The sequence below is a fragment of the Podarcis erhardii genome, assembly GCF_964252035.2.
Source record: "Podarcis erhardii genome assembly, chromosome: 13".
NCBI classification, from domain to species: Eukaryota; Metazoa; Chordata; class Lepidosauria; order Squamata; family Lacertidae; genus Podarcis; species Podarcis erhardii.
Genome location: NC_138502.1, coordinates 26,136,101 through 26,161,037, shown reverse-complemented (window position 1 = coordinate 26,161,037; position 24,937 = coordinate 26,136,101). Strand labels below are relative to the sequence as shown.

General features: G+C 42.1%; 1 protein-coding gene across 21 annotated transcripts in view; it reads right to left on the bottom strand.

The window, feature by feature from the left end:
• MAPT (microtubule associated protein tau) overlaps window positions 1-24,937 on the bottom strand; it is an 89,554-nt gene that overhangs the window by 21,224 nt on the left and 43,393 nt on the right. For 5 of the 21 annotated variants that reach the window (XM_081837023.1, XM_081837022.1, XM_081837024.1 and 2 more), the window contains 5 exons: window positions 17,588-17,674; window positions 15,687-15,773; window positions 12,508-12,570; window positions 2,206-2,261; window positions 120-317 (listed from right to left, as the gene is read on the bottom strand). In XM_081837023.1, coding sequence (XP_081693149.1) covers window positions 120-317; window positions 2,206-2,261; window positions 12,508-12,570; window positions 15,687-15,773; window positions 17,588-17,674 — 491 coding nt within the window. Of the gene's footprint in view, window positions 1-119; window positions 318-2,205; window positions 2,262-8,140; window positions 8,888-12,507; window positions 12,571-15,686; window positions 15,774-17,587; window positions 17,675-24,937 lie in introns of those variants that run through there. The other 16 variants (XM_081837009.1, XM_081837012.1, XM_081837010.1 and 13 more) reach the window with 11 other exon arrangements.

Here is a 24,937-nt window from a genome sequence, read left to right as displayed (position 1 = left end):
GCATGCAATTTGCTGTAAATGCATGCCCAACCCAATGCAAGGAATCTAAGCAAATGGGAAAGAAATAGATTTACCCCAGCCCCTCACTCCACCAACTTTATTTTTACACCATTTCTTACCTTGCCCCTTTTCTCTTTTGTTCCTGTACTGGTTGGTCGGGATGCGATAGAAGAGATGCATTTAGGGATGGAAGTTGGTACTGAGGACTCAGCAGGGTTGGAGGGTTTTTTCAAAGGGATAGAACTAACAGAGGAGTTTCGTTTGGGAATAATGGAGGATCTACCTTCCAAGATTTTGACAGAGGAAGGTATGGATGTCTTAAAAACATGTGAACAAAATAAAATAAAACCAAAGATCAGCATGAGAAAAAAGTAAAAAAATTAATAAAAATAAACTGAAAAAGTGTGGTGGTTAAAGTAAAGTCAGAATGACCAATGGCCTTAAGCATGTTAAAAGAAAATCAAAACCTAACTGAAACGGGCTCTCTATCTCCTGCACTGCGCTGGCATTAAAAAGAATTTCAAAGCATCGCATCATCTATCTCACCCTTAGAAGGATAGGGTACCAAAATCACAGATTTTTGAATAGTACATCATCAAAGGAGCATCTGAAAGTAAACATGCTCCCACATATTGCATTTATCACTTCTGTGGCATTGGTTTCCACCATGACATCATCATAAAGAAGAATTCTGGGAGAGATGATGACAGCTACATCCAGGAGTGGCTGGCAGGACATTACAGATCTGGCTGCCTTACTCTCTTGCCTTCCAAACATGACATGATGTTGCTGCTTATTGAGAGGGGGAGTAGGAGGGCAACGAGAACTTGGTGTAGGAGGAGTGTTCAACTGGCTCTGCTGCCACACCAGTACCTGCTAAGCTCAGCTGCCTTGCCCTCTCCCCCCTCCCAGTAAGCAGCAGCAACACACTGTGTTTGAAAGCAGGGACAGAAATTCAGCCCCACCTGAGCCAACCTACCAGCCACTACTGGAACCATCAATCCCTTTGAGCTTGCAACATAACCTAGAAAAACCACAGGTTTTGCCATTTATTGTTTTACTCCCATGGGAATAGCTGGTTAGTGTCTGAACAGGTTTCCATTAAATAAAGAAGTTTGCTTCAGCCTCTTCACTAGTAAGCCACTTCATTATTACTACTGAATGAGGAAGAAAGGTTTCTGAACTACAACGATCAACAAACAAGCCAGGCTCTGTGGATGTATTGCTATCTACATGGCCAGCAGACATTTTCCAGGCAATCTGTTTGAGAGCTAGGAAGGGGAGAGAGCAATTAAGTTCCAAAACTTAACCACAGAAACAGAGGCTTGGGAGAACAAGCCTTTAAAAAACTGGCAGAATAAAACTGTAGTCCTTTCAGTCACATGCCTTTTCCAGGCAAGTCTGTGGGCCTGTCAAAGCAATCCTTATTTTCAAGCTTCCTGTGCGTGCTCTGATCCATTTTGTGGCTTGCCTTATTTGCTCTTTAGGCAATTCAGTCTTTTCTTTTTGTGGTTCTGATTAAAGAGGCAAACGATCCTTTCAAAGCTCGAGTTATAAGGCAAGGTATGGCAGCTGCTGCTTTTGTACAGCAAAAGGGGGCTTTCATTCACTTTGTTTTGTTTTGTTTTGTTTTGTTTTGTTTTGTTTTGTTTGTTTATATTTCTATCCCTCTCACCATTAGCCCTAAGTAGGTTACACTTTAAAAACTACACATAGAAATATACAATAAAATCAAGCTCACATTAAAACGTGTTTAAACTAGTGGGTAGGATTCTCCAAAGCCAGCACCACAGGGAGGAAGAGAGGCTGTCCCTGAGCAGAAGTTCCACAAAAAAAGCTTAACACTGATTACCACACAGAAATGCTTCTCAGAGATACTCGGGCTTGAATGAAACTCTATGCAAAAGGAGATGTCAAGTTTTACAGTAGCAACTTCCTGTCACACCTAGTTTAGTTACAGGGAAGAAAGTGGCTTCTCAAGCTTAAAATACAGATTTTAAAGGGATTCTAACTTAGAATGCACACTGGGCCTTGCAAAAAAAATAAATGATGGTGGTGGTGGGGAGACAACAAACTGCATTTAAAGGTTTCTAGCAGAAACCAAAATATTTACTCCATCAAAGATAAAGAAAAATGTTTTAAGGAAGAACCAAGAATGCAGAGAGGATGAACTGCATCCATGTTCATATATGCTTGTCAGCTTACCTTTGGTTTAGGCTCTTCAGTCCCAGTCTCATTTTTATCTTTGTTGTCCATTCGAGCTGATGAGAAAGGAGAATTACTGTTACATTTTGCTGTGTGGAGGGGTGACAGTTCTAAAATACAGTGGTACCTCTGATTACGTACTGATTACGTCCGTTTTTAACCTGAAACTGTTCTTAACTTGAAGCACCACTTTAGCTAATGGGGCCTCCCACTGCTGCCACGCCGCCGGAGCACGATTTCTGTTCTCATCCCGAAGCAAAGTTCTTAACCCAAGGTACTATTTCTGGGTTAGCGGAGTCTGTAACCTGAAGCGTGTGTAACCTGAAGCGTATGTAACCTGAGGTACCACTGTAGCTTCTGGAGAAGGTAAGCCACTCAGATTGTAACTGTAGCATGCAACTCTCCTCTGCCCTTGCATAAACAGTGAGGAAAGCTCCATTCCTTAGAGAACCATATTTCTGATTTATAAATTTGCTCTCACTCTTTCAGGCTAAGCTTTAATGCAACAAGCAAGCGTGTTGTGCCTCACACCATCTGGGAAAACAAAATAAAATAAATAAGTATTGCCAGCTGTATTGGGAATGAAAAAATAATAAGAGTTCCCAACTGATTGGTACCACGTTTGGAAGCTCTTCCAAGTGTTTTGTGTGAAGCTCTGTTTACAGTGTGATGTCAGGAACTGGCAACAGCACTGTGGCCTTTAACCACTGAAGTAACAGATCACTTTTAATAACCCCATAGACTTCTAAATACAAGTAATCCAATAACTTCTGCCTGTCTGCATTAAACTATCTGAAAAAAGCAGCAAACTAGTTAAAGCTGAACCATTTAGTTGGTTCCGGTAGTTTCCACACTCCCTATAATGGAACACCCAAGTTTAACAAAACACTTACTTGGGACAAAAAGTATGATTCTGTGTCAAAAGTATTCATGCTCCTTTCTAACAAAATGTTGCTTTGCCTGCTTTGGATCAAGTCATACAAAATGCTAAATCAATGTTTATCATTTTGATAGGGGATAAAGAAGCTACTAATTAGTTCCAAACAATACAACCTAGCTAATGGGAAAATCAGCTTAAAACGAAAAGTGTAAGCCTTGTTTTCAGCTCACTCTAAGTATAGGGTTCAGTTATAGGCCATAAAGGGCAACATGTAAATTTAGTGAAAGGGTTAAGTTCAGTCCAAGTTAAAAGCTAGTTTCAGCTTTCAGTTCAGTTTAAAATAGTTCAACGGGGGGGGGGGGGATGGGACCCTAGGCTTTTAGCTTTAAATTCAGTTTTTATAACACACTCTAATTTTGAATGCTAAATAGATTTTAAGTTAAAACTTAAAACATTAGGGTATTTAAAAAACCCCAATTCAAGCTCAGTAAAGGCCTGGTTTGTGCTTATTAAGCATAGCATGTAAACTAAGGGGTAAGGGTTGACCTTAGGGCAAGTTGAAAGCTCAGGTTTTTTGTTCAGTTTCAAAATCAGTTAAAATCACTCAGATTTAAAGCACTTTCATTTCCGGAGGAATTTCAACTGCCCACATCACATATCCCTCAATATCACTACCCAGGGTGCTAAACTGACATAAATTTCCCTTTCAGATTTTTAGTCACTGGAATTTATTGCAACCCAAGGAGTCTTACCTCCTTGCAGGCTCATGCAGAACTTGTCTGAGGCCTGGAGTCTTGTTAGAATAAAGTTATAAGCTCAAACAAAAAAGCAGCCAGTCCCTGGTGGGGCCCGTTAGTCGCCTTAGCCCAGCAAGGCCTGGGGCTAGTGTACCCGACTGCCCGCACCCCCTCCCCACCCCTTGCAGGGGCCTGTCTCCTTGTGTTTTTCCAACAATGACTTCCTGATCTAATTGGCTGCTGCAGAAGTTGGGGGAAGCTAGACAGGACAATAAGCTTCAGGCAACCTAGAGAGAAAGAATCTGTTTTAGAAGCACAAAAGGAGCCCCATCTGGTGAAGATTCTCAGCCCCAGTGACCAAGTGTCAAGGTAACATGCAAGTTAGGCATTTGTGCAAGTTTAAAACAGAGCAAGTCAGTCAAGCCTCACTATGCTCCACCTCTTCTTTGATTTAAAATTCAAACAACACAAAGCATTCAGGTAGGAAGCCAGCAGGGGTGTGGGGTCTATTTAGAACACTGTACAGAATGCCACATAAACAACTAATGGCTGCCTAGATAGAAGTCATGGGTGTTTACTCAGTGCAGTGAGCTCCTGACCCCCAGGGAACAAGCTCATCCCCTTGTAGCCAAGGAATCTTCTTTTTAAAAAATCTAACTTGTCCATAAGATGTAGTGTGAGGACACTGTGTACTTAGAATTTCAAAAAGACTTTGATAAAGTAACTCACCAAAGACTCCTGATTAAAGGTAGTGGTCATGGAATAAGAGGAGAGACTCTCTTGTGGATTAGTAATTGGCAATGAAAAGCCCTTTAGAAAAGGGCTACCAAAATTATCATGGGACCAGAACAACTCCTGCTGCATTTGAGGTTTATTCATACAATAATCTAGGGCCATCCAATAAAGCTGAGCAGCAGAAATCTGGTCCAATATGATAATTGTCAACCTCATATTATTCACTGAGGGAAAAGTTGCAGAAGCAAGGCAACAAAGAGGCTGCTGGCAGGAAGTAGCTTCACACACAAATATTTTTTTGTTTTTTAAATAGCAAAATCTGAACACATATATCGAAAATGGGGCTGATACACCCACATTCAGCCAACAGAATCGGCTAAAGGAGAAGAGAGGCTGAAATGTTTGCCTGCAAATCAGCCAGAGAAAGATGGATTGATTGCAACCAACATTCTGTTCACCCTTGCCCTACAGAAAACTGAAGGAATGCAAAGATTATAATCCTTGACTAGTATATCATGGACACATAAAGACTGGTACTATACTCTGCTGCTGAAGTGCACACATTGTTTTTGTTCTGTTACGAGAAAGTTGATATCTTTTGCTGTGTATCTATGTCACTCTGGGTTGCCTTGGGCAATATAAAGCAAATAAATAAATAAATAAATATGCTCACTGATGATTACATTTCCCATATTTGCATGGACATCTGCATGACCCTTTTCTGAACAAACGAAGCCTTATAACGAAAGATTCTAGGTACAGCCTGTAATCATGCTACCCATCTTTCCTGGTTCTTGATAGAATTTTGTAGACAATTGTCCATTGCTGCCAGAACACAATAAATTGCAGGGTGAGTATGAGGGCCCACTTCTCAGCTACCCCAAGCTGAAGTGATAAGCTTGATGCAAAAGAATTCCATAAGGACATGAGTCACTGAGTTTCTTTCAAAGAGCAGCTTGTCATAGAATGACTTGATGTTAGAATCACCAATGCTTAGTCCAGGCGGAGTGAGCTCCCATTGCTTTGTCCCAGCTCCTGCTAATCTAGCGGTTCAAAAGCATACCAGCACGAGTAAATAAATAGGTACTGCTGAGGCAGGAAGATAAACGGCATTTCTGTGTGCTCTGGTTTCCATCATGGTGTCCCATTGCGCCAGAAGCAGTTTAGCCATGCTGGCCACATGACCTAGACAAACGTCGGATGCCTCGGCCTGAAAGCAGAGATGAGAACCACACGCCATAGTCAAATTTGACTGGACTTAACCACCCAAGGATCCTTTACCTAACCTTATACCTACATATCTTTTTCTTTTCCAGAGGCTTCCTTTTCAATGGCTTAGCAGTGACAGGTTCTTCATTCTAGCAGACTCTGACAGTTAATTGTAGCCAGCACCTCCCTCTTTCCTACAAACTGAAGCTTCTGGAGTTATGAACCTTGTCATCTGATCAGCCTATGCAAAGCATTTTCACACATTCATCAACTGCTCAGGTTTGGACAGAATATTTAAGTATCGTTTGGATTGTTCTGGGCCTTGGGTCTCTTCTTCTTGGTTCTACTGATTTTCTCCCCTTTCAGTTCTAATGCTCTCTTTGCAGCTGACAGAAAGGCCATCTCCTCTAACACAGCCAGATGTTTCAATGCCAAGGAAGCTCACAGTTAAGTTCTTTGAGCTAAGATTCCTTCAGAGAAACTAAAAGACAGCCCAGCAAACTGTTAGTGGATGTAGCACAGGCTTTCTCCCATATGAGTGCTTTGAGCTGATTTACAAAGTCTATCCAAGATCTCTTTGCACAATTTGGGCAGCTCTGGCAGGATTCAACAGCATGCCCCGCTCTAGGGAATATTAGACAATGGTCACGCTCAACTGACAATAGGATCTTTCTTCCAAAGATGGTGGATTAACAACCCCCATGAGCCATTTATGACTAGCAGTGTTCACTGGAACCCATATAATAATATAATAATAATTTATTATTTATACTCCACCTATCTGGCTAGGTTTACCCAACCCATGAAGATCAGGTTACCCTTCTAGAAGGGATTTCAACATTCCAATTTACTCTACTACAAATTCTGAAAAGCTGGAGGGAAAAAAAGAAATACCAGTGCTAATTGTTTCACCTGCTTGCCTGCTGTGCAAGATGCAAAAATATTAAGTCTTTCAAGCAGAGGAGGAAGACTCATGCCTCCTTATTGTAGAAGTTCCAAAAGGTCCCAACTGTGATGTCAATATCTGTTATTTAGGAAACTCTTTGGTTCCTCCCCAACCCCCCCATATGAAACTATGAAGAGACAATGTAGAAAGGGATGTTCTTAAAGAAGATACATACATGTATTTTCTATTCACATAGTTCCTCAAAAAAAAAAAAGGAATAGCTTGAGATGCCTAAAATCATGCAAAATTTCATACAGCAAATTGCTTTTTTTTAAGTTAATGCAAATGTATTTGTAAAGGAAGTAGCCCACCTTTATTATGGAAGGACCACTGTTAAGCATTTTCTGCTGCCTATAGGTCATACCATCTATCACCTTTAGCTGACACCCCATACAAAGGGTAGCCAACATGATCACCCTCAGCTGTTGTGGATAACAATGCCCATTAGTCTCAGCTAGTGTGATCAATAGTCAGGGATGCTGAGAGTTGTAGTCCACAACATCTTGAGGACACCACATTGGCTACCCCTACCCTACTTTATTTCTCTTGGATGCAGGTGAGCAAAAAATAATAAAACAAAAACCCTTACACAAGTTTTTACACATGAGGCTTGATTGTACGTTTACATGTGCACTGTGCAGCATTTGTGCCATGTGTAAGTGTAGTTAATGGATGGGTAGAATACAGAATGGAAAGGGAGAGAAAATTATAGCCAGTGTATGTTTCACATTAGCATTAAACAGATTTAAGCCAGTGCCAGCATAAGTGAAACATTCTTTGTTTAATACACACCACAGTGATCTCTGACAACTATTAGATAAGCTAGAATGGGAATGCATGATGAGAATCAGAAACTTGAAAGAATGATGAGACACAGCTTATATAACAAGTTTCTGATCAAGGCCAAGATCAGTTAGCTCCATTCTTGCTTTACCTGTATCTTATCTCAGTATTGGCAAAACTTGGGTCTTCAGCTACAACTCCCATCATCCCTAGCTAACAGGACCAGTGGTCAGGGATGATGGGCATTGTAGTCCCAAAACAGCTGGAGGGTCAAGTTTGGCCATCACTGTCTGATCTAATTGGTTATAAGACCTGCCAGTGGAGGACCTCAGATGAAGTGAAAAGAGCTAAAATTCCACAAAATATAAATTGGGGTGGCGATTGGTGAGAAGCAGCAGCAGCATCCATGCAGCATAAGCATGCAGCCATTGTATTAATGGATTGTACTCACACCCCAAGTCCAAATGAAGCAGACAGCCATGGATGTAGAGCAGTGCCACACAAACATTTTTGTTTCCTGTCAACTTATCAGGGAAACTGCTGAAGCAGCAGGATTCAGGGAGAGATGTGCAAAATCATTTGTGGTTTTAGCAGCCTTGCTTTCTTTAAGCAGGACAACTGAGCAACACACGCACATGCACACACCTTTCAGAAGTGGCAATCGACTGCTTTGTTTCTCTGGTGTACAATAGGCAGCTTTTTTTCCAGAAGCCTTTTGCAGTTCTGAGGCCTGCACAGTTTCCAATGTCTCCCCTTCCAGGGAGGTGCTCTCCCCTGAAAGCTTGTCTACTTCTAGTACACATTCCAAAGTTTTGCTCTCCTTTGGGACATTAGCTTCAACCTCAACTTGGTAAATATGCTCAGAGGGGTCCAATTCTGCAACCATGGCACACCTTTCATCTTCTGATACGAATGGCCTTCTCTCATCCAGACTATCCTGCTGAGTTGTTTCATCAGTGTCTCTGTCTTCAACCTTTATCTGTCCAAATGCAACTTCTTTCAAATCACCTCTGAAGTAGAGTGATCCATCAGCTGTTGGGAAATATGCCGTGTGAGCAATTCCCACCGGCTTGCTTATCGAAATCAGCAGGGAATCGCTCAAAAGTCCCATCCCTTCCATCATTTTTAGGCTGGCTGGTCCCAATCCTGCACCAACTTTTTTAGGTACTGATGTTGTAGGCACGCCAATAACCACTTTCTCAATAAGATCCTGCAACTGATTATGAATTCTGAAGACAGCCTTCTCCTGGCTTCTTTCAGCTGTGTGGAACTCCATGTATCCATCTGGCATCTTTAGCAAAGTGGCTACATAAAAGGGTTCCACACAATCTGCTTGTTGGGCTTTATCTGTCTGTGCAGATTCAATTTCATTGCCTAGTGATGCAGAGATTCTCCCCCCCCAAAAATATCTCTAGCCCATGATCTCCCACAAAGGGAGTAAATTCTAGGAAATGTGAGAGTAGCTATAATATGCCTTGGATGATTTCATAGGTGCTCAGATAAACAAGCTATTTTGGATTTTGAGTGATTTCATTCTTAACCCATTTGCAATGTGTTCCTAAATTCTTGGTTCCACTCTCCTCAGCAATACTGAGTTATGCAATTCTATCAAGGTACCGTATTTTTCGCTCTATAACACGCACCTGACCATAACACGCACATCGTTTTTAGAGGAGGAAAACAAGGGAAAAAACATTCTGAATGAAACAGTGGATGTATCATTTTTGTGCTTCATGCTGTGGCCACAGACATGTGATCTGATGGTGAATTTGGGCTGACCCAATGCAAAAATCCTGAGAATCCCTGTGCATCCATGGTTTGTAACCACGTTTTTGCACCATTGCATCCCCAGGCAACAGTGGGTGCGTGATTTTTTGGGGGCAGGCTGTAGCCATGGACATGCTATGTGCTCTGATGGTGAATTTGGGCTGACCCAATGCAAAGATCCTGAGGATCCATGTGGATCCATGGTTTGTAACCACGTTTTTGCACCATTGCAGCCCCAGGCAACAGTGGGTATGTGATTTGGGGGGGGGCAGGCTGTAGCCATGGACATGCTATGTGATCTGATGGTGAATTTGGGGTGACCCAATGCCAAAATCCTGAGAATTCCTGTGGATCCATGCTTTTTAACCACATTTTTGCACCATTGCAGCCCCAGGCAACAGTGGGTGCGTGATTTTGGGGGGGCAGGCTGTAGCCATGGACATGCTATGTGATCTGATGGTGAATTTGGGGTGACCCAATGCAAGGATCCTGAGAATCCCTGGGGATCCATGCTTTTTAACCACATTTTTGCACCATTGCAGCCCCAGGCAACAGTGGGTGCGTGATTTTGGGGGGGCAGGCTGTAGCCATGGACATGCTATGTGATCTGATGGTGAATTTGGGGTGACCCAATGCAAAGATCCTGAGAATCCCTGTGGATCCATGCTTTGTAACCACATTTTTGCACCATTGCAGCCCCAGGCAACAGTGGGTGCGTGATTTTTTTGGTGCAGGCTGTAGCCATGGACATGCTATGTGATCTGATGGTGAATTTGGGGTGACCCAATGCAAGGATCCTGAGAATCCCTGTGGATCCATGCTTTTAAACCACATTTTTGCACCACTGCAGCCCCAAGCAACAGTGGGTGCCTGATTTTTTTGGTGCAGGCTGTAGCCATGGACATGCTATGTGATCTGATGGTGAATTTGGGGTGACCCAATGCAAAGATCCTGAGGATCCCTGTGGATCCATGCTTTGTAACCACATTTTAAGTGGGGAGCGAAGGAAAAACAAAGAAGGGACATTAGAGGGGTGTGCAGAGAAGCAGCTGGCTAAGAATGCAGGAGAGGGATTTAACGGGAGGGAGGAAAGAAAGGCAAAAGTTTCCCCCCACCCAAGCCAGCCATCTCTCTCTCTCTCTCTCTCTCTCTCTCTCTCTCTCTCCCCTCCCTCCCTCCCCCTCTCTCGCCCTCCCCCCCTCCCCCTCCCCCCTCTCTCTCCCTTCCCCCCTCTCTCTCCCTCTCCCCCAGCAGCACCGGAGCTTGCCTGGAGGGGAGGGGCTTTCCCTGCTCTTTGTTCCGTTTCAGCAAACACAGCAACGAAACAGAGGAGGGTGGGCAGTAAGACCCTGAGGCAGAATGCAGGAAAGCAGCCGCTTCCTCTTTTCAGGTTTCGCTTCTCCGTGCAGCGTGCAGCGCCGCGATTTGATTTTTGCATGATTTTTCGGCTCCAGGGACCACACATTCGCTCTATAACACGCACAGACATTTCCCCTTCCTTTTTAGAAGAAAAAATCTGCGTGTTATAGAAGGAAAAATACGGTATACAAGAAGGGCATTAAGCACAGTAAGAAGTTAGCACGTTTATATCAATACAAAGCCATTTTTGGAACACTACTAAATTAATTATAAATATTTGAGAGAATATCATTAAAAGAGCAAAACTGAATACCACAGCACCATTTGCTATAGTCAACTCTACTTTGGTTAGCCTAAAAGTAGTCCTCAGAACTCCTAATCTGTTTGAATATTGTACTTCTCAAATGTGAGTTACGATAATGAAACACAAACACAAGCATTTAACTTATAAAATCTATCAAATATTGCAAAATAATAGAGACTGATACTGGACGTATAAAAAAATACACCTCTATTATCAAAACAGTTCTACGAGACATACACATATTTCTTCCCATTTTCAAGAGTTACTTCAACCAGTTTGTTGAAGTAATTCAAAAATTAGATCTGTAGGTTAATTACCTGAAAACTTTCATTTTCATAACATCTATCATTATTCTGTAATCTTATTCACTCATGGCCTTTATCACTATAGTACTAAATGTATTTCTGTTATTTTGGGTTATAAAAGGCATGCTAAAAAAAAAAAAAAAAGGTCACAGCTTTAGGGCCACAATGGCAGTGTTCCACCACACTCAATCACCACCATCCACCTCCCTTTCCTGTACTTTTTACTAGTTCTCTACTATCTTTTTTGAGGCATGTTGCTAAAATTCTAAAACAGTAGTGAAGGTGAATGGCCTCCACAATAAACAATGGTTTAACAATGATTTGTTCTATGCATTAGCCTCAAGCTAATGACTCCCCCTTCCCCTCCAGTTTGGCTGTAAGGAGGAGACAGGGAGCTTTGACTTTTGATTTCAATTAACCACAGTCGAACACTGCATCCCAAACCTTAACCGTATTTTATCTTAACTTTAATTAGTTGAAAAAAGCCAGCATCACAGACTATTGTTTGAAGTATGCTGGTTTCAACTGAACAGAATTAACAAACCACAATTTGTCTTGATTTGAACATACAGTGGTACCTCTGGTTACGTACTTAATTCGTTCTGGAGGTCCGTTCTTAACCTGAAACTGTTCTTAACCTGAAGCACCACTTTAGCTAATGGGGCCTCCCGATGCTGCTGCCGCGGGCACCGCTGCACGATTTCTGTTCTCATCCTGAAGCAAAGTTCTTAACCCGAGGTACTATTTCTGGGTTAGCGGAGTCTGTAACCTGAAGCATATGTAACCCAAGGTACCACAGTATTGCTTAACTGCAGTCAGTTCAAATGGACAGAATTTTTTTAAAAACTCTTCCTAACCATGCCAGAGGAGCGTGAAAATACAAGACTTGCTGTGGTTCATTTCACTAATGAAAAACAATGGTTTATGGTAATTCCCAAACAAGACCAATCACTGATTTAATAAGGGGTATTGCAGTATTGTCTGTACTGTACTAAGTTCCATTAATTTCCTTAATAAAAGAGTGCAGCACAAAAGATGATGGAAGTATAAGGATTCTAAGATGCTTTCCTTCATGGTAACAGCAATTGCAGAACCCAGCAAAAATGAAAATAGGGGATTCAACCATAAAAATAAAAGCAGGATTGCTAATATTTGTGGGCTATAAAAAAGGACGCAACACACCAAATATTATTTCTATCTGATTGTAACTTCCATCCCGACCCAGCAGTCCAGAGCTTAGCATTTTAAGTTCTGCAGAGCAACAATACTGTACTTACCTTGAGCATCCCCCGCAGCATGGTCTTCAAGGCTAGAAGTAGAGCCTAAGTCTGCTTCCTCAGCTACATTTTTCAAGTCGAGGATGGGAAAATGGTTTCAACATTAAAAATGGTACAAGACAAATGCCTCTAACCTTCTTACCAGTTTTACTTAAATTTTTTTAATATCAGAGGAATAAAATATACTGAACCTGAATGGCAGCACATTTAAATGAAAATGGGATGAAATGGATAGAAACATCCCCTCTCAAACAAATCAGCACTGATCTACTCTTGAGCCATATTCAGCAGTGAATTATGTCCAGAGCATGGAGAAGGATGTAGTAAAATTGACAGCTTTTATAAAATAGAATCTTACTAAAAAACAAACAAATAAATAAAATAAAATAAATCTGACCATATATATTGTAATGAATTTATTCTGAAGTTTCTCAAAAGTGAGAGTATCCTTCCCTACAAAATGGTTAACAGCCTGATACTATGCAGACCTAGGTTTGGCTATACTCATTTAGAACAATGGGAGCAAGCATATCTAGGAGGTACAAGCAGCTTCTTGATTTTTTTCCTTCAACCTCAGATTTAGTGCATGCCTTCACAAAGTCATAGAGCAAAGTGTAGCACACCTATTTAACTGGTCAATCCCCCCACCCCCATTTTCCCTTGGGGGGGGGGGCTCTTGAAGTCCCAAGTCCCTGCTTCCTCCATAAGGTATGATTAAGATTGATCTGCCCATTTATCTTGGTTTTTAATGGAACACATTTTACAAGGCTCAGTTATTTGTTTCATAACTTTAGGACTGTCTCCAGGGGCTGTTTTTTACAATATTGTTATGAGCTTGAACTGCCTTGATTATTTTTATTGAGTCTATCATTATTGCTGCTGCCTACAGTGTCACTTGATGGGGTTAGGGATTTGTCAAATGAACATTAATCTTCCCTAGTCACTGGGGATATTTTCCTTAATGGTCTGAAAATCTCTCTCCTCCCAACCAGCTTGTGGAATATGACACAAATCAGAGCTAGCAAGAGCAGAGAAACTGTTTATACTGGGTCTGAATTTAGAGAGAATGCTGCAAATTTAGTTAAATTTAAATCATCAAATGGGGAGAAATTAAAGGGATTTATAGGGGCATAAGTAGTTGTTCTTTTTAGAAAACTGATGAAGGATCACTGCTTTTCCTGTTGTAGCAGTCAACTGCTTCCAGGCCACTTCTATATTTGTAAATGGAAAGACAAGTTGTTTGCTTGTAACTAATGTTTAAGTGGTCTTCTGTGCAATCAGAACATACGGATTCTGCATCTGCACAAAGCAGCATCTCAAAAATGTCTAGAGTTTTAGAAATTCAGGAGCTCACACTGGCTTTCTCCCCTTGAGTGGGCAGACCCTGCATGATGCTTATGCCTCAAGGGACAAGCAAGTGCTATCCCACTCGTGAAGTAATTTGACTTTTTATTCGTGGGCTCCACACAGTCACATATATGGAGATTACCAAGATGAGCTACCCGAAGGTGGATGGAGGCAGCTCAATTGAACCAGTTATGTAGGCTGACTCTCCTAAGGGTTGTATTTGCCCTGGCCCTGATATAGCTAGCATGGTCTGTGATAAAATTTGAGGAAGTAGATCAGGTAGCTGATTGGCAGAGCTCTGGCAAAGGTGTAGCCTATGAAAGTGCTGCTGAATTGTGACTTGTCCCTTCAATAGGGGAGTGCAAATGGGCTAAGGTGTCAGAATGAAAGAGAGATAAAAAAACCACGTCTCCTAAACTGGCAAGTCAATTCAACAGTGTATGTTGGCCAAAAATAAATATATTGAGAAAAAATAGGCATGCCCTTTCAAAGACTTTGTTAGCATATGAAAGTCCAAACAGAAAGCCAAAGTATTTTTTCCAGATATAGATATAGGAGGGTGGAACAAAAAGCAGCTTCATGATCATCTTTAGACCACTTGTTGATATCAAAGGCCTATAAAAGCACACTGTCAGATGAGGCATTTAGATGAGAGGCTCCTTTCCTGCATGCTTACCTAGTGTGCATAAAACCAACAGAGCACAAAACTACTTTGTGTATCTCACCTAGCTAATGCCAGCCCTAGGGTAGGGTGAATCAGGAGAAAACCTGGAACTTAGCAGTCACTGAACAAAGGAAAGGAATGATAATGTGTACAAAGAAGTGGTTGTATCCAACTAAATTTTACTCTTAGATGGCCCACTGGGTAGTACTCAATGTTAGTCCTACTCAGAGTTGATTCACTCATTTCAATGGGTCTATTTTGAGTAGGACTTAGGTCTATTAATTTCAATGGGCTGCATTCAACTAAGTCAGTCATGTCCATTAGTTTCTATGGGTCTACTCTGACACTGAATGTAACCACAAAACTGAACTACTGTCTGGATTAATTCTGAGAGAAAAGTAAGGAAAAAACCCCTCCCAAAATCTCAAAAGGATAATATGTTCTATAATGCTGTTCAGGCAACAACCAAAAAACAACAACAACTGGACAGGAACTTGCCTGTCTCCTGAGAGTCATTCATAGCTTAAGATCCACTCATTTACGAAAAGAGAGCAAGGGCCAGCTCCTGCTTTCTGAAGCACTATTTATTTATTTATTTATTTATTTATTTGAGATGTTGCTCCCTACAGGTACACAACCCACTTGTGTGACTGCAAAGAAGAACAAACATTACAGACACATTGTAAGTATACTGTGTTCTCTTGTTTCAGAAATGAAACTCTGTAGTCCTGCCCTGTACTTTTTCTCACTCAGGGAAGCAGGGAATGCATAACAGTAAATGGTATGGAGGACCCTGCTGTAGCAATGGTGCTCAAATTAAGCAAGTGTGCACCTGATCATTTGGAGCCTCATGTAAACTGACTCAGAGCTTTATAAAGTAAGAGGGGGATGTAACTATGATACATACATATACACAAACAGAATACATAAATTTTGCATCAGTTATAAATGGTGCACACATGTATAAATATTGAGATCTCCCCTTAAAACACAGCAAAAGATGTCTTCTTACATGGATCTTTAATAGTTTAATTTGTAGGGGTGTGTGCTATTAATAACTAATGCGAAGCACATATATACTAAACATACCAGGAAGGAATTTGGTCATGTGTGAAGAGGCCCTATTTCAATCTTTTCTTCATACCATTTTCTTCCTAAGAGGCCTCACCTGTATTTCCTTCAGGTATCTCTGCATGCTGGCGAGTTGCATTTCGATTCTCATGCACTCTCTCCTCCACTAATGGAGCAGTAGCATCTGAAACAAAAAGGCAAAATGAAGCAACTGTCATTTTAAAAGCACTGAAAAACAAAATTCTTCAGATATTAGCTACTTGAAGAAAATGAAGTAATAGCCTGCTGTAAAAGATGGCAACTCAAAGGCAGTCATGTACCATGTTTTCTTCAGATGAGATGAGGATGGGGTTTGCATCCAGAAGGTTTGGGATATAAATCTGCATACTAATTATTGCTCAAAGCCACACAAACTGCAAGCTTGAAAAGGAATTTGAACCCGAAGCTCACATCCAAGACCCTTGTTCAATTCATTCCACCTCCTTGAAAATAAAATGTGTAGTTCTCCTCACCCCCATGTTTACTTGTCAGCTCATGGAGTCATCCAGAGGTTTGTAGGTGGCAGACTTTCATGGACTCATTTTTGATTCTTCTTGATCAAGGGGATACCTAAACTGAGCCCTGGCACATGTGACATAGGTTTGTGTTTATGGGTGATCAAAATAGGAAAGTGGCCATACAAAGAACAGAGGGTTCACCACTAAGTCTGATGGCAAAAATATTAAACATGACACCAGAAACTTCCCAAGCAGTGTCTGTTTTCTTGGGTAGGTCAGTGGTGTTAAAGGCCTTGACTTACCACTCATGGCAAGTTACAGAGTATACAATTTATGCTCCGCTATCAACTCCTTAACCCACGTTTTTCACTCAAGCAAAGCAAGAGACAGAACATAGACAGGACAAACAATGAGACAGACAATGGGAGTACAATGGGAGATTATTATTTTTTTACTTTTACCTCCAGTTTTTTCTGAGAGAAGAGATCTAGGGACAGCAAAGTTGACTTGACTGGCTTATTTACTAAATTTATATCCTGCCCTTGCTCCCAAAGAAGCCCAGAGTAACAAGTGATAAACTATTATTATGTTAGCTATTTTGGCCCTTTTCAAAGGACTGGCACATAGATCCACTGTCCTTCTTCAGCTAAAGATCTTCAGAGTGAATAATTTTTATAAGATCTTTTCCCTTTTTTGTTGATTTCCCTAACAATACTGATGCCAGGAGCTCAAAATGTCTGATATCCTTCAAAATATTTCTGTTTGATGATGTTCTAAGGATATGGTTACAAATAAATTTGCTTCAGTTTTGTGTATTGTTCAATCTTTTGATATTTGTTGCCAAAATTCCATCTACTCACCTGTGTTGCGCAAGAATGATTTCTGGATTATAATGTATTAATGAACAATATTTCTTTCAGTTCTCAAATGACTAGCACATCATCAGTTTGTTTGCAGTATGTAAGACAGCAGTCTAGTTAAGCTTGCATACAATACAAATCCCTATTATGCTTAGAAATTTACAGTGTAGATGCTGTAGGAAGACCAGAGTTCGTGAAATCAAGTTCAGTTTGGCAGTGACTGTAGTATAGATAGAGCCTTAAGTAGTATAGATAGAGCCTTAAGAGAAAGTGGCTACAGTCTGAATTTTCTTCAGTGGGCTGGAAAGGGCCTTCCTGCAGACAAAGTTTTTCTGTTTAATTTCTTACTGCATAATAATTGTTAAAAGAATGTCAAAATCTAACACCCTATCAAGGACCTTGAATATATTATTTGGCTGAATGTAGACATGCTGGATTTGAGGAAGTAGGAATGCAGTTTATCCTGTGTATAGTGATTCTTGTGTCAGCAACTGTCAAAACTAAATACAGATAATTTAAAATTGGAAGCAACAATGAAAGAAAGTCTCTGCTTATTTGGGAGGGAAACATATTGGTGCACTTCTAAAAAATAAAGTGCTGACTGCTGTGAATTTCAAAGTAACGAGACAAAGAGTTCCCACCTTCCACAGTTGGGGTACTCTTAGCATCAGAAGCCTCAGACTCTGGTTCATCAGATCCATCATCAACTGGTATCTGGAGGGGAGAGCCTGGAAATACACACATTCAGCACTCAGCAAAAGGAGATCAGTTCTGGAGTATGGCCTGTCCTTGGTGCAAAATGTGCTTGAATTCATCTTCATAATGCAAAGAGTGTGCATGCATATGTGACCGTCAGCTAGCAGAAATATCAGGCATTAGCAAGAAAAGGCAGGACTAGAAAACGCCAAATTCAAGTTTCAGTGGCAGCATCAAAGCAACTAAGGTGAAACTGTTAAAAGCAACTGATCAGTGAGGTGCATCAACTGGCAACAAAAACAAAAGCAAAAAATCAAAAAGTCCAAAGATAACAGATTTTTCCCCCTTTTACTACTAGGTTCAGATCACTACTACTACCATTTTAAGAATTTTGTGGGCCATGCCTTGCTTTGCATGAAAGTGCACTAGAGCATGACAGTAATAAGGGGTTCTTTATATAAGAAAGCAAACAAAAAATGTTCAGAGCAATTTATTCTGTAAAGGTAAATAAGTCATTCATCACCACAGTTGGTCACTGTTGTCAGGAATTTGTCAATTCCCACTTTTTAGAATCAAGAGGTAGATATCTACTTTTTTGTAATAGGGCGTCCAGAAGAGCAGGAATCCACAACCTCCTACAATTTATGCATAAAGGACTTAGTGACAAAAATGAGCTTGAATTGTGGCAGTGTTTGGGGACATAAGTCTCTATTTTCTTCAGGATCTGAGCCTCTTTAGTCTCCCAAAAGATGTTACTGGCTGAAGAGGGGAAGAATGTGGGGTTTTCTTAGTTATGTGGGCTTGGGCAACATGCAGAGTGTCTACTGAGAAGAATTTGAGAAAGTGTTACTGTGGACCTCATTTTTTTAGTCTCTCTGCTGACATAACAGACTTTTCAGAACTTTTATCAATTCCTTTATACCTGTACGATATAAAGATGACTTGATTTTCTCCCCTGTATCAGGAGGCAGCCCTAATGACTGAATGTTGTAAATGGACAAGAATCATGAGCCAGGAAATAGACAAAGGCAGGCTGCGGTTACAACGAAAAGTTACTCTAGACCCCACACCATAATTCTAAGTCCAAGAGAACCAAAACTGCACAGAGAGAAAATGGAAGTTGCTTACCTGCAGCTAAGTGCTTTCCAAGTGGCTCTGGACAATCACAATAAATTGGTGACGTGCATACAAATCACAACAGCATGGAAATATTTGTAGTGGTGCATGTGGTTTGGGAGGTAATGCCCAGAGCCTATACATGGAGGCAAAGTCAGCTGAAGAGGAAGTCAATGGGTACTTTATTTATATGTGCAAATGGTGGAAGGAGAAAGGACTGTAAGAATACCCTCACTTTCTCCTCCTATTTGCACTAACAACTAAATAGTTCCATTAAGGGAGATCATTAAGAAGTTTCTGTATGGAACAGAAGGAAAGCTCCCACATACTGCATATTTCTCCAAGTGAAAAGGCCAAGGATTTGATAATTCAAAATGAAGTGGATTGAAAACAACAAGGTAGTTCTGAAGTTAAGCCAAAATGCAGCCTGAGCTCTGATTAACTGTGAGGTTAATAGTCCTGATGCTATGGAGACATCAGGGCCTGAAGGCACCTCATGCAGCAACTGATCGACTCTATGTCTAGTCAGTGCCTGTGTGGGAGCCTCCCTGGCAACACCATCTTGAGTTCTATTGAAGAGGACAGATAAATGTACTAATTATGACATATCTGTCATATCTATCTACTGCTCTTTCGGAGATTAAAAAGGTAACTACCTAAGGGCACAGTGGATATGTGAAGGGTAACTTCCTTCTGTATGAGCCTGACTACACACAAAGGTCCTCTACAGAGACCTTTCATTGCTTTCAAACAGACATTTCATTTGAAGGAGTCAGTGGGCTTTTTCTTGTGTCAGGCCCAGACTTTGGAACACTCCGGCTAAGAAAGTTATTTTTGTTTCCTGCTTGCTGGCCTTCCACCACAGAATTAAGAATTCATGCTTAGGAAGGCTTTATGGCTTTTGAGGGGGTACTGTATAGCTTGGTCTTGCCATAATTGGTATGTACCGTATTTTTCGCTCTATAAGACGCACCAGACCACAAGACGCACCTAGTTTTTGGAGGAGAAAAACAAACAAAAAAATATTCTGAATCTCAGAAGCCAGAACAGCAAGAGGGATCACTGCGCAGTGAAAGCAGCAATCCCTCTTGCTGTTCTGGCTTCTGGGATAGCTGCGCAGCCTGCGTTCGCTCCATAAGACGAACACACATTTCCCCTTACTTTTTAGGAGGGAAAAAGTGAGTCTTATAGAGCAAAAAATACGGTAATTCTTCTGTTCATGTTATATATTTTACTGCTACTGCTGTTAAAAGTTTTATTTGCTGGCTAGGTTTCTTTGCTGTTTTTATTGCATCTTATTATTTCTGTTTTAAGTAGAGACAAGGCAGGTTGTTATTCTTCCTAGGCATCAACAGGGATCTCAGCTGTTTTTCTCTGTTGGGTGCTTTTTTTTTAATGAAAAAGCTTGGCACTGAGGATACAACAGTGCACACTGTTTTTGAAACTGGCTTGAGCTAGCTATAAACTAATTTCTACAACTCTCTTCTGCTGCTCCTCACACTAGTCAGAGATAAAGTCTTCAGCAGCAAATAATCCCACAGTACGCCCATGGTAAACATTTTCTAGCAGGTGCTGTAACCAACTCTCACAGATAAGAACTTTCCTGTGGTATTATTACTGATTTCATAGGGGGTAAAGGACAGAATAGTCATCAGACTTTTGCTGCCATGTCCCATAACAAATCAGTCTGGAAAGATCCTGCCATGAGTATAAAAATCAAGGCTGAGCCAAGCCTCCCAGATATGTTTAATACTGTGTCCAACCATTTCTCTGTGTGTTTTCACCAGGAAATCCACTGTTATACTCCTTATGCCTTGTTCCTCCTCATATCCTGGATCGTGTCATTAGGTCTGTCTCATCCTGAGTGGCAAACTCACCACAATGTTTCAAGGACTTTCCATTATACAAAGAACATTGCTTCTTAAGTTTTGCACTGATATGAGAACCATAGGTCTCTGGACTGACTATGTGAGCTAAGCTCCAGACACTAGAGCACTGTCTTATTACAAAGAGTTGAGGCCATCTGAGGCAAATGGGGGCTGCCCTCAGAGGTCCAGCAATCCATAGATAATTGTTACTGTCACAAACTCAGCGGGGGGGGGGGGGGATGCAGTTTGATAAGTTACAGGTTTTTGTCCAAAATTAACAGGCTGCAATTATCCCATGTTCTTCACCAGAGTTGACACTGGGAGGGATTGTGTGTGTGTGAGAGAGAGGGAGAGTATGTGTGGGTGCAAGTGAGAAGGGGGGGTGGACTTCTCAGACTCTCTTTGCATTAACATGGCTTGCTGGAGGAGATAAGCACTATAGAAGGCAGCAGGGATCAAGCTCAAATAGGAAGAAGTAATAATATAATCTGGTATCTGCAACTCGGAATGCTTCCATGAAAACTCTTGACGTTTCAACTTGTTGCACAGACGATACTCCAAGAAATTATCTCCAAATGATCACAAGGATATGGAATTAATAACTAATCTACTTACTTCACCAAACCTTTATTAGGCATTAGGCCATCATAAAACATCCATATATAAAATTTTAAAATATAAACAAAAAAACAGCCATGTAAAAATATGTAATAATGAGGATTTTCATTGGAGTTTCTTCCCACTAAATAGTGCCATTCGCCACTCTAAGAAATACTATTGATAATAACTAATCATCTCCTGGGGAAATGATTGAAGCCTTGCAACATCTAAAAGCAAAGCTGAAAAATAAACCACTGAGGTGGATCCCAAGCTGGCGCACACAAATCAAGCAAGATGCACACGTAGTTCAGTCCTGATTTCTGTGGCCACATCTTTGCCTGCTGCACACCTGAAATCACATATGACATCAGGTGTGGGGCAGGTGGACAGCCTGGCAGCCCAAATGGGGAAACCCAACCCTGCTCTAGAACTTCCACAGAAATTAAAAGGAATTAACCATTCTGGACAACTTCATCCCAGCAGATCTCACTTGTATGTGTGGATCCTGGGTTAATGGGAGGACTCATAGTTTAGTGTGGTGCAGCATATGCTGTGTATGCAAATGGTCCCTTGGGACCACAGAGAGCTGCAGTAGACAATGCTGGGCTAGTTAGACCAGTGGTCTGTCAGTGTACGGCAGTTGCACATGTGCCATAGACAATGCTACAGTGAAATGGTACTGAAAAAAGGTGGTTATGGGGAAATGATTTCCACAAGCAGATTACATTATACCTATTAAATAAATACTACCTTAAAGTTTTGCTTTTGGAATTCCTTGGAGCATCTGGCTGGCAACTGACAGAATACTGAACCTCAATTCTTATACTACTATGTTTATAGATATCTCTGGCACTTGATGCCAATTTGCTCCTTGCTTCTGGGTACACAAACTGGTTGGTTTACGATTGTACTCTGTTATCCATCCAGTATGAAATGTACTTGGATGCTCCCACTAATCTGAGTTAAGCTTACTTCCAAGCATGCACAATACTACTTTTGATGTGCTATGGGACAGTGGCTTGATCAACTTTGTTCAGTGATGAGTACTGGCTGGCACTGATACTCCTTGAAGCTTTCAACAACCAGTATTACAGATAACACTGAAGAAAACAATGCAACACCCGAATGCACACTAAGAAGAGGTAACCTCTGATATCTAGGGAGGGGATGCTAGAACTATTCTTCAAGGTTTCAGAAAAATGACAACTACATTGGTTTTTTTTAAAGTCCACAGAGAAAATATGGTGTTTTGTAACTGTAGAATATATCTCTTCACATAGTAAGTGAAGTCTATGAGAAACTGTTTTCCAAATACTGAAATACACACAAATACATACATGCACAGAGATATACATTACGTTACACAGAGACATGTCACACATAGCCCAGACCAGAGTTTAACATAATATTCAAGGGACAAGGATGCTTGGAGAAAAAGCTGTTAATTTGTAAATATCTTTCCTTTACTGTAACATTTCATAAATACTCTGTGAATCTATTTCTTAATTTAAGATTTGCCTCTTACTGTAAAGACAACACAACCACTTTGTAGAAGCTTTGAAAATGGGAACACTGCAATCAAATAATAACAAGTACGTTATTGTCCCCCTTTTCAACCAACAAATAATCTGCATTGGGTTTGTTTAAGTTCAGCTTACTCTACAGTTCCCTGTTATACCCAAAACAGACAACTGTAGTTTAACTCAGTTCACTAACCAGGTTTAGGCCCGGTTGTGGCACAGAAAATGCTTTGATCACCCTGTGCGATTATCTATGTTGGAGAGAGATGGGGAAAATGTGTCCTTGTTAATTCTCCTCAACCTCCCAGTGGATTTCAATACCATGGTATCCTTCTGGAGCAGCTGTCTGAGTTAGGGGTGAGTGGCACCACTTTGGTTCTGGACCACAATACTTCAAGGACTGCCTCTCCTCATATGAACCAACCCAGACCCTGCAATCATCATCTGAGGCCGTCCTTCATGTACCTTCTCCACAAGAGGTCTTGAGGGTGGCAACATGAGAGTGGGCCTTTTCTGTGGTGACTCCCCATTTGGTGGGAAGATCAACCGGAGGTGGGGTGGAGCAGGGAACTGCCGGGAGGGTCCTTGCACACAACGTCACCCGAGGCAACAGGGGGAGAGGGGGACATGGATGTGTTGGGGGAGGATCCTGGGTTCGAGCACACCTGCAGAGAAATGGAAGCAGAGGAGATCGACGTCGACGAGCCCGTCACGGACTGGCAGAATCCAGCCGGCTGGCTGCACACCAGGGGGGATGAACTGTATCCTGCACTCACCCCCACAACACTGGAGCACCCGGAACCCACACCAGAAGAGGGGGAGGGGGGAAGGGGGGGCTTCGAGGGGGGATGGATGTCAGGGGCTCAGGAGCAGAAGCACAGGGAAGGGAGGAAAGGGAGAGCGAAGGGGAAGAATCGGAGGGCAGCGTAGGAGAAGATGACAATGGCCCGAGAGATTCCATGAGCCTCTCCAGCGAATTGGAAGATTCACAGAAGGGGGCCCCGGTGGCCAGGGCAAGGGGGGTCCCAAGGGGGACACTCCAGAAGCAAGGGGCCAGCAGGGGACTCCCAGAGCAGCAGTTGGAGATCAGGACCAGCTTCCCCACCAGAGCATAGTGGGGGGGGGAAGAGTCCCAGATATCGGGTCCAGCGTATCCCCCACCAGGGAGAGAAGATGAGTCAGGGCTGACCACGCCTCCATCGGAGAGTCAGGCAACGGAGGGGAGGTCAGGTCCAGCCAGCATCCCGGAAGAGGGAAGCAGTGATAGAAGCAGTGTAACGGTCAGGAGGAAGGTCACTGGGTTGGCGCGAGAGCCAAGTTCAAATGTACAGGCGAGCGGGACAGTAGAGAACGAGGACTGGGAACCAGGTCCTAAAGCCCGCCGGAGGCAGGGGGAGGAGTCAGGCGACTCAGCGTCAGAAGAGTCCAGAAAGGGGAATGCCTCAGCGGGCAGGAGGACCCAGCGGAGGAGAGAGCAGAGGAAGAGGTGGAGCAGGGCTAGAATCTTAAACTGGTGTCAGGGGGGAGGAGATTCAGACGGAACTTCGACGGTCTAGGGTTTAAGACGTAGAGCTGCGCGCTGCGGCTTTGAAATGGAAACTGAACTTTAATAAAGACTTTTGTACATAACGACGACCTGGCGTTGGTCCTCTGTGAGCTGGGACCTTGGGGCAGCTCTGACAGTAAGTTCCGTCTCCATAAAAACCTTCGCAGCGTGAGTTGACGCAGCGAGGGGCGAAGCTTGGTGCTTTGGGAGCTCACGAAGATTGGGAAGGATGAGTACAGACGAAAGAATGGCAGCCCTGCAAGACGCAGTCACAAGGCTTACCATGGAAATAGCAGCATCCAGAAAGAGAGAGGACGAAGCAGCCGCTGCCTGCCAGGATCTGCAAACCAGGTTGGAAATGTTGAGCAAGCAGGGGCTGCCAGGTGCCAAACCGGAGGGGATTGGTCTCGGAAAGAGGGAGGGGCAGCCTCGTGTCTCATTTCGATGGGAGCCTGCAGCAGTATCCTAACTTCAGAGCAGACGTAGTTTTCGCGCTCAAGTTGCTGCAGAAGGACTTTAGAGATGAGCAGGAAAAAGTAGGCTTCATACTAACTCCTCTGCATGGGGAAGCTAAAGCGTGGCTGCGCAATCTTTGGCGCGACAATGATCCTGCCCTCCAAAATTCAGATGCCTTTATTAAGGCTA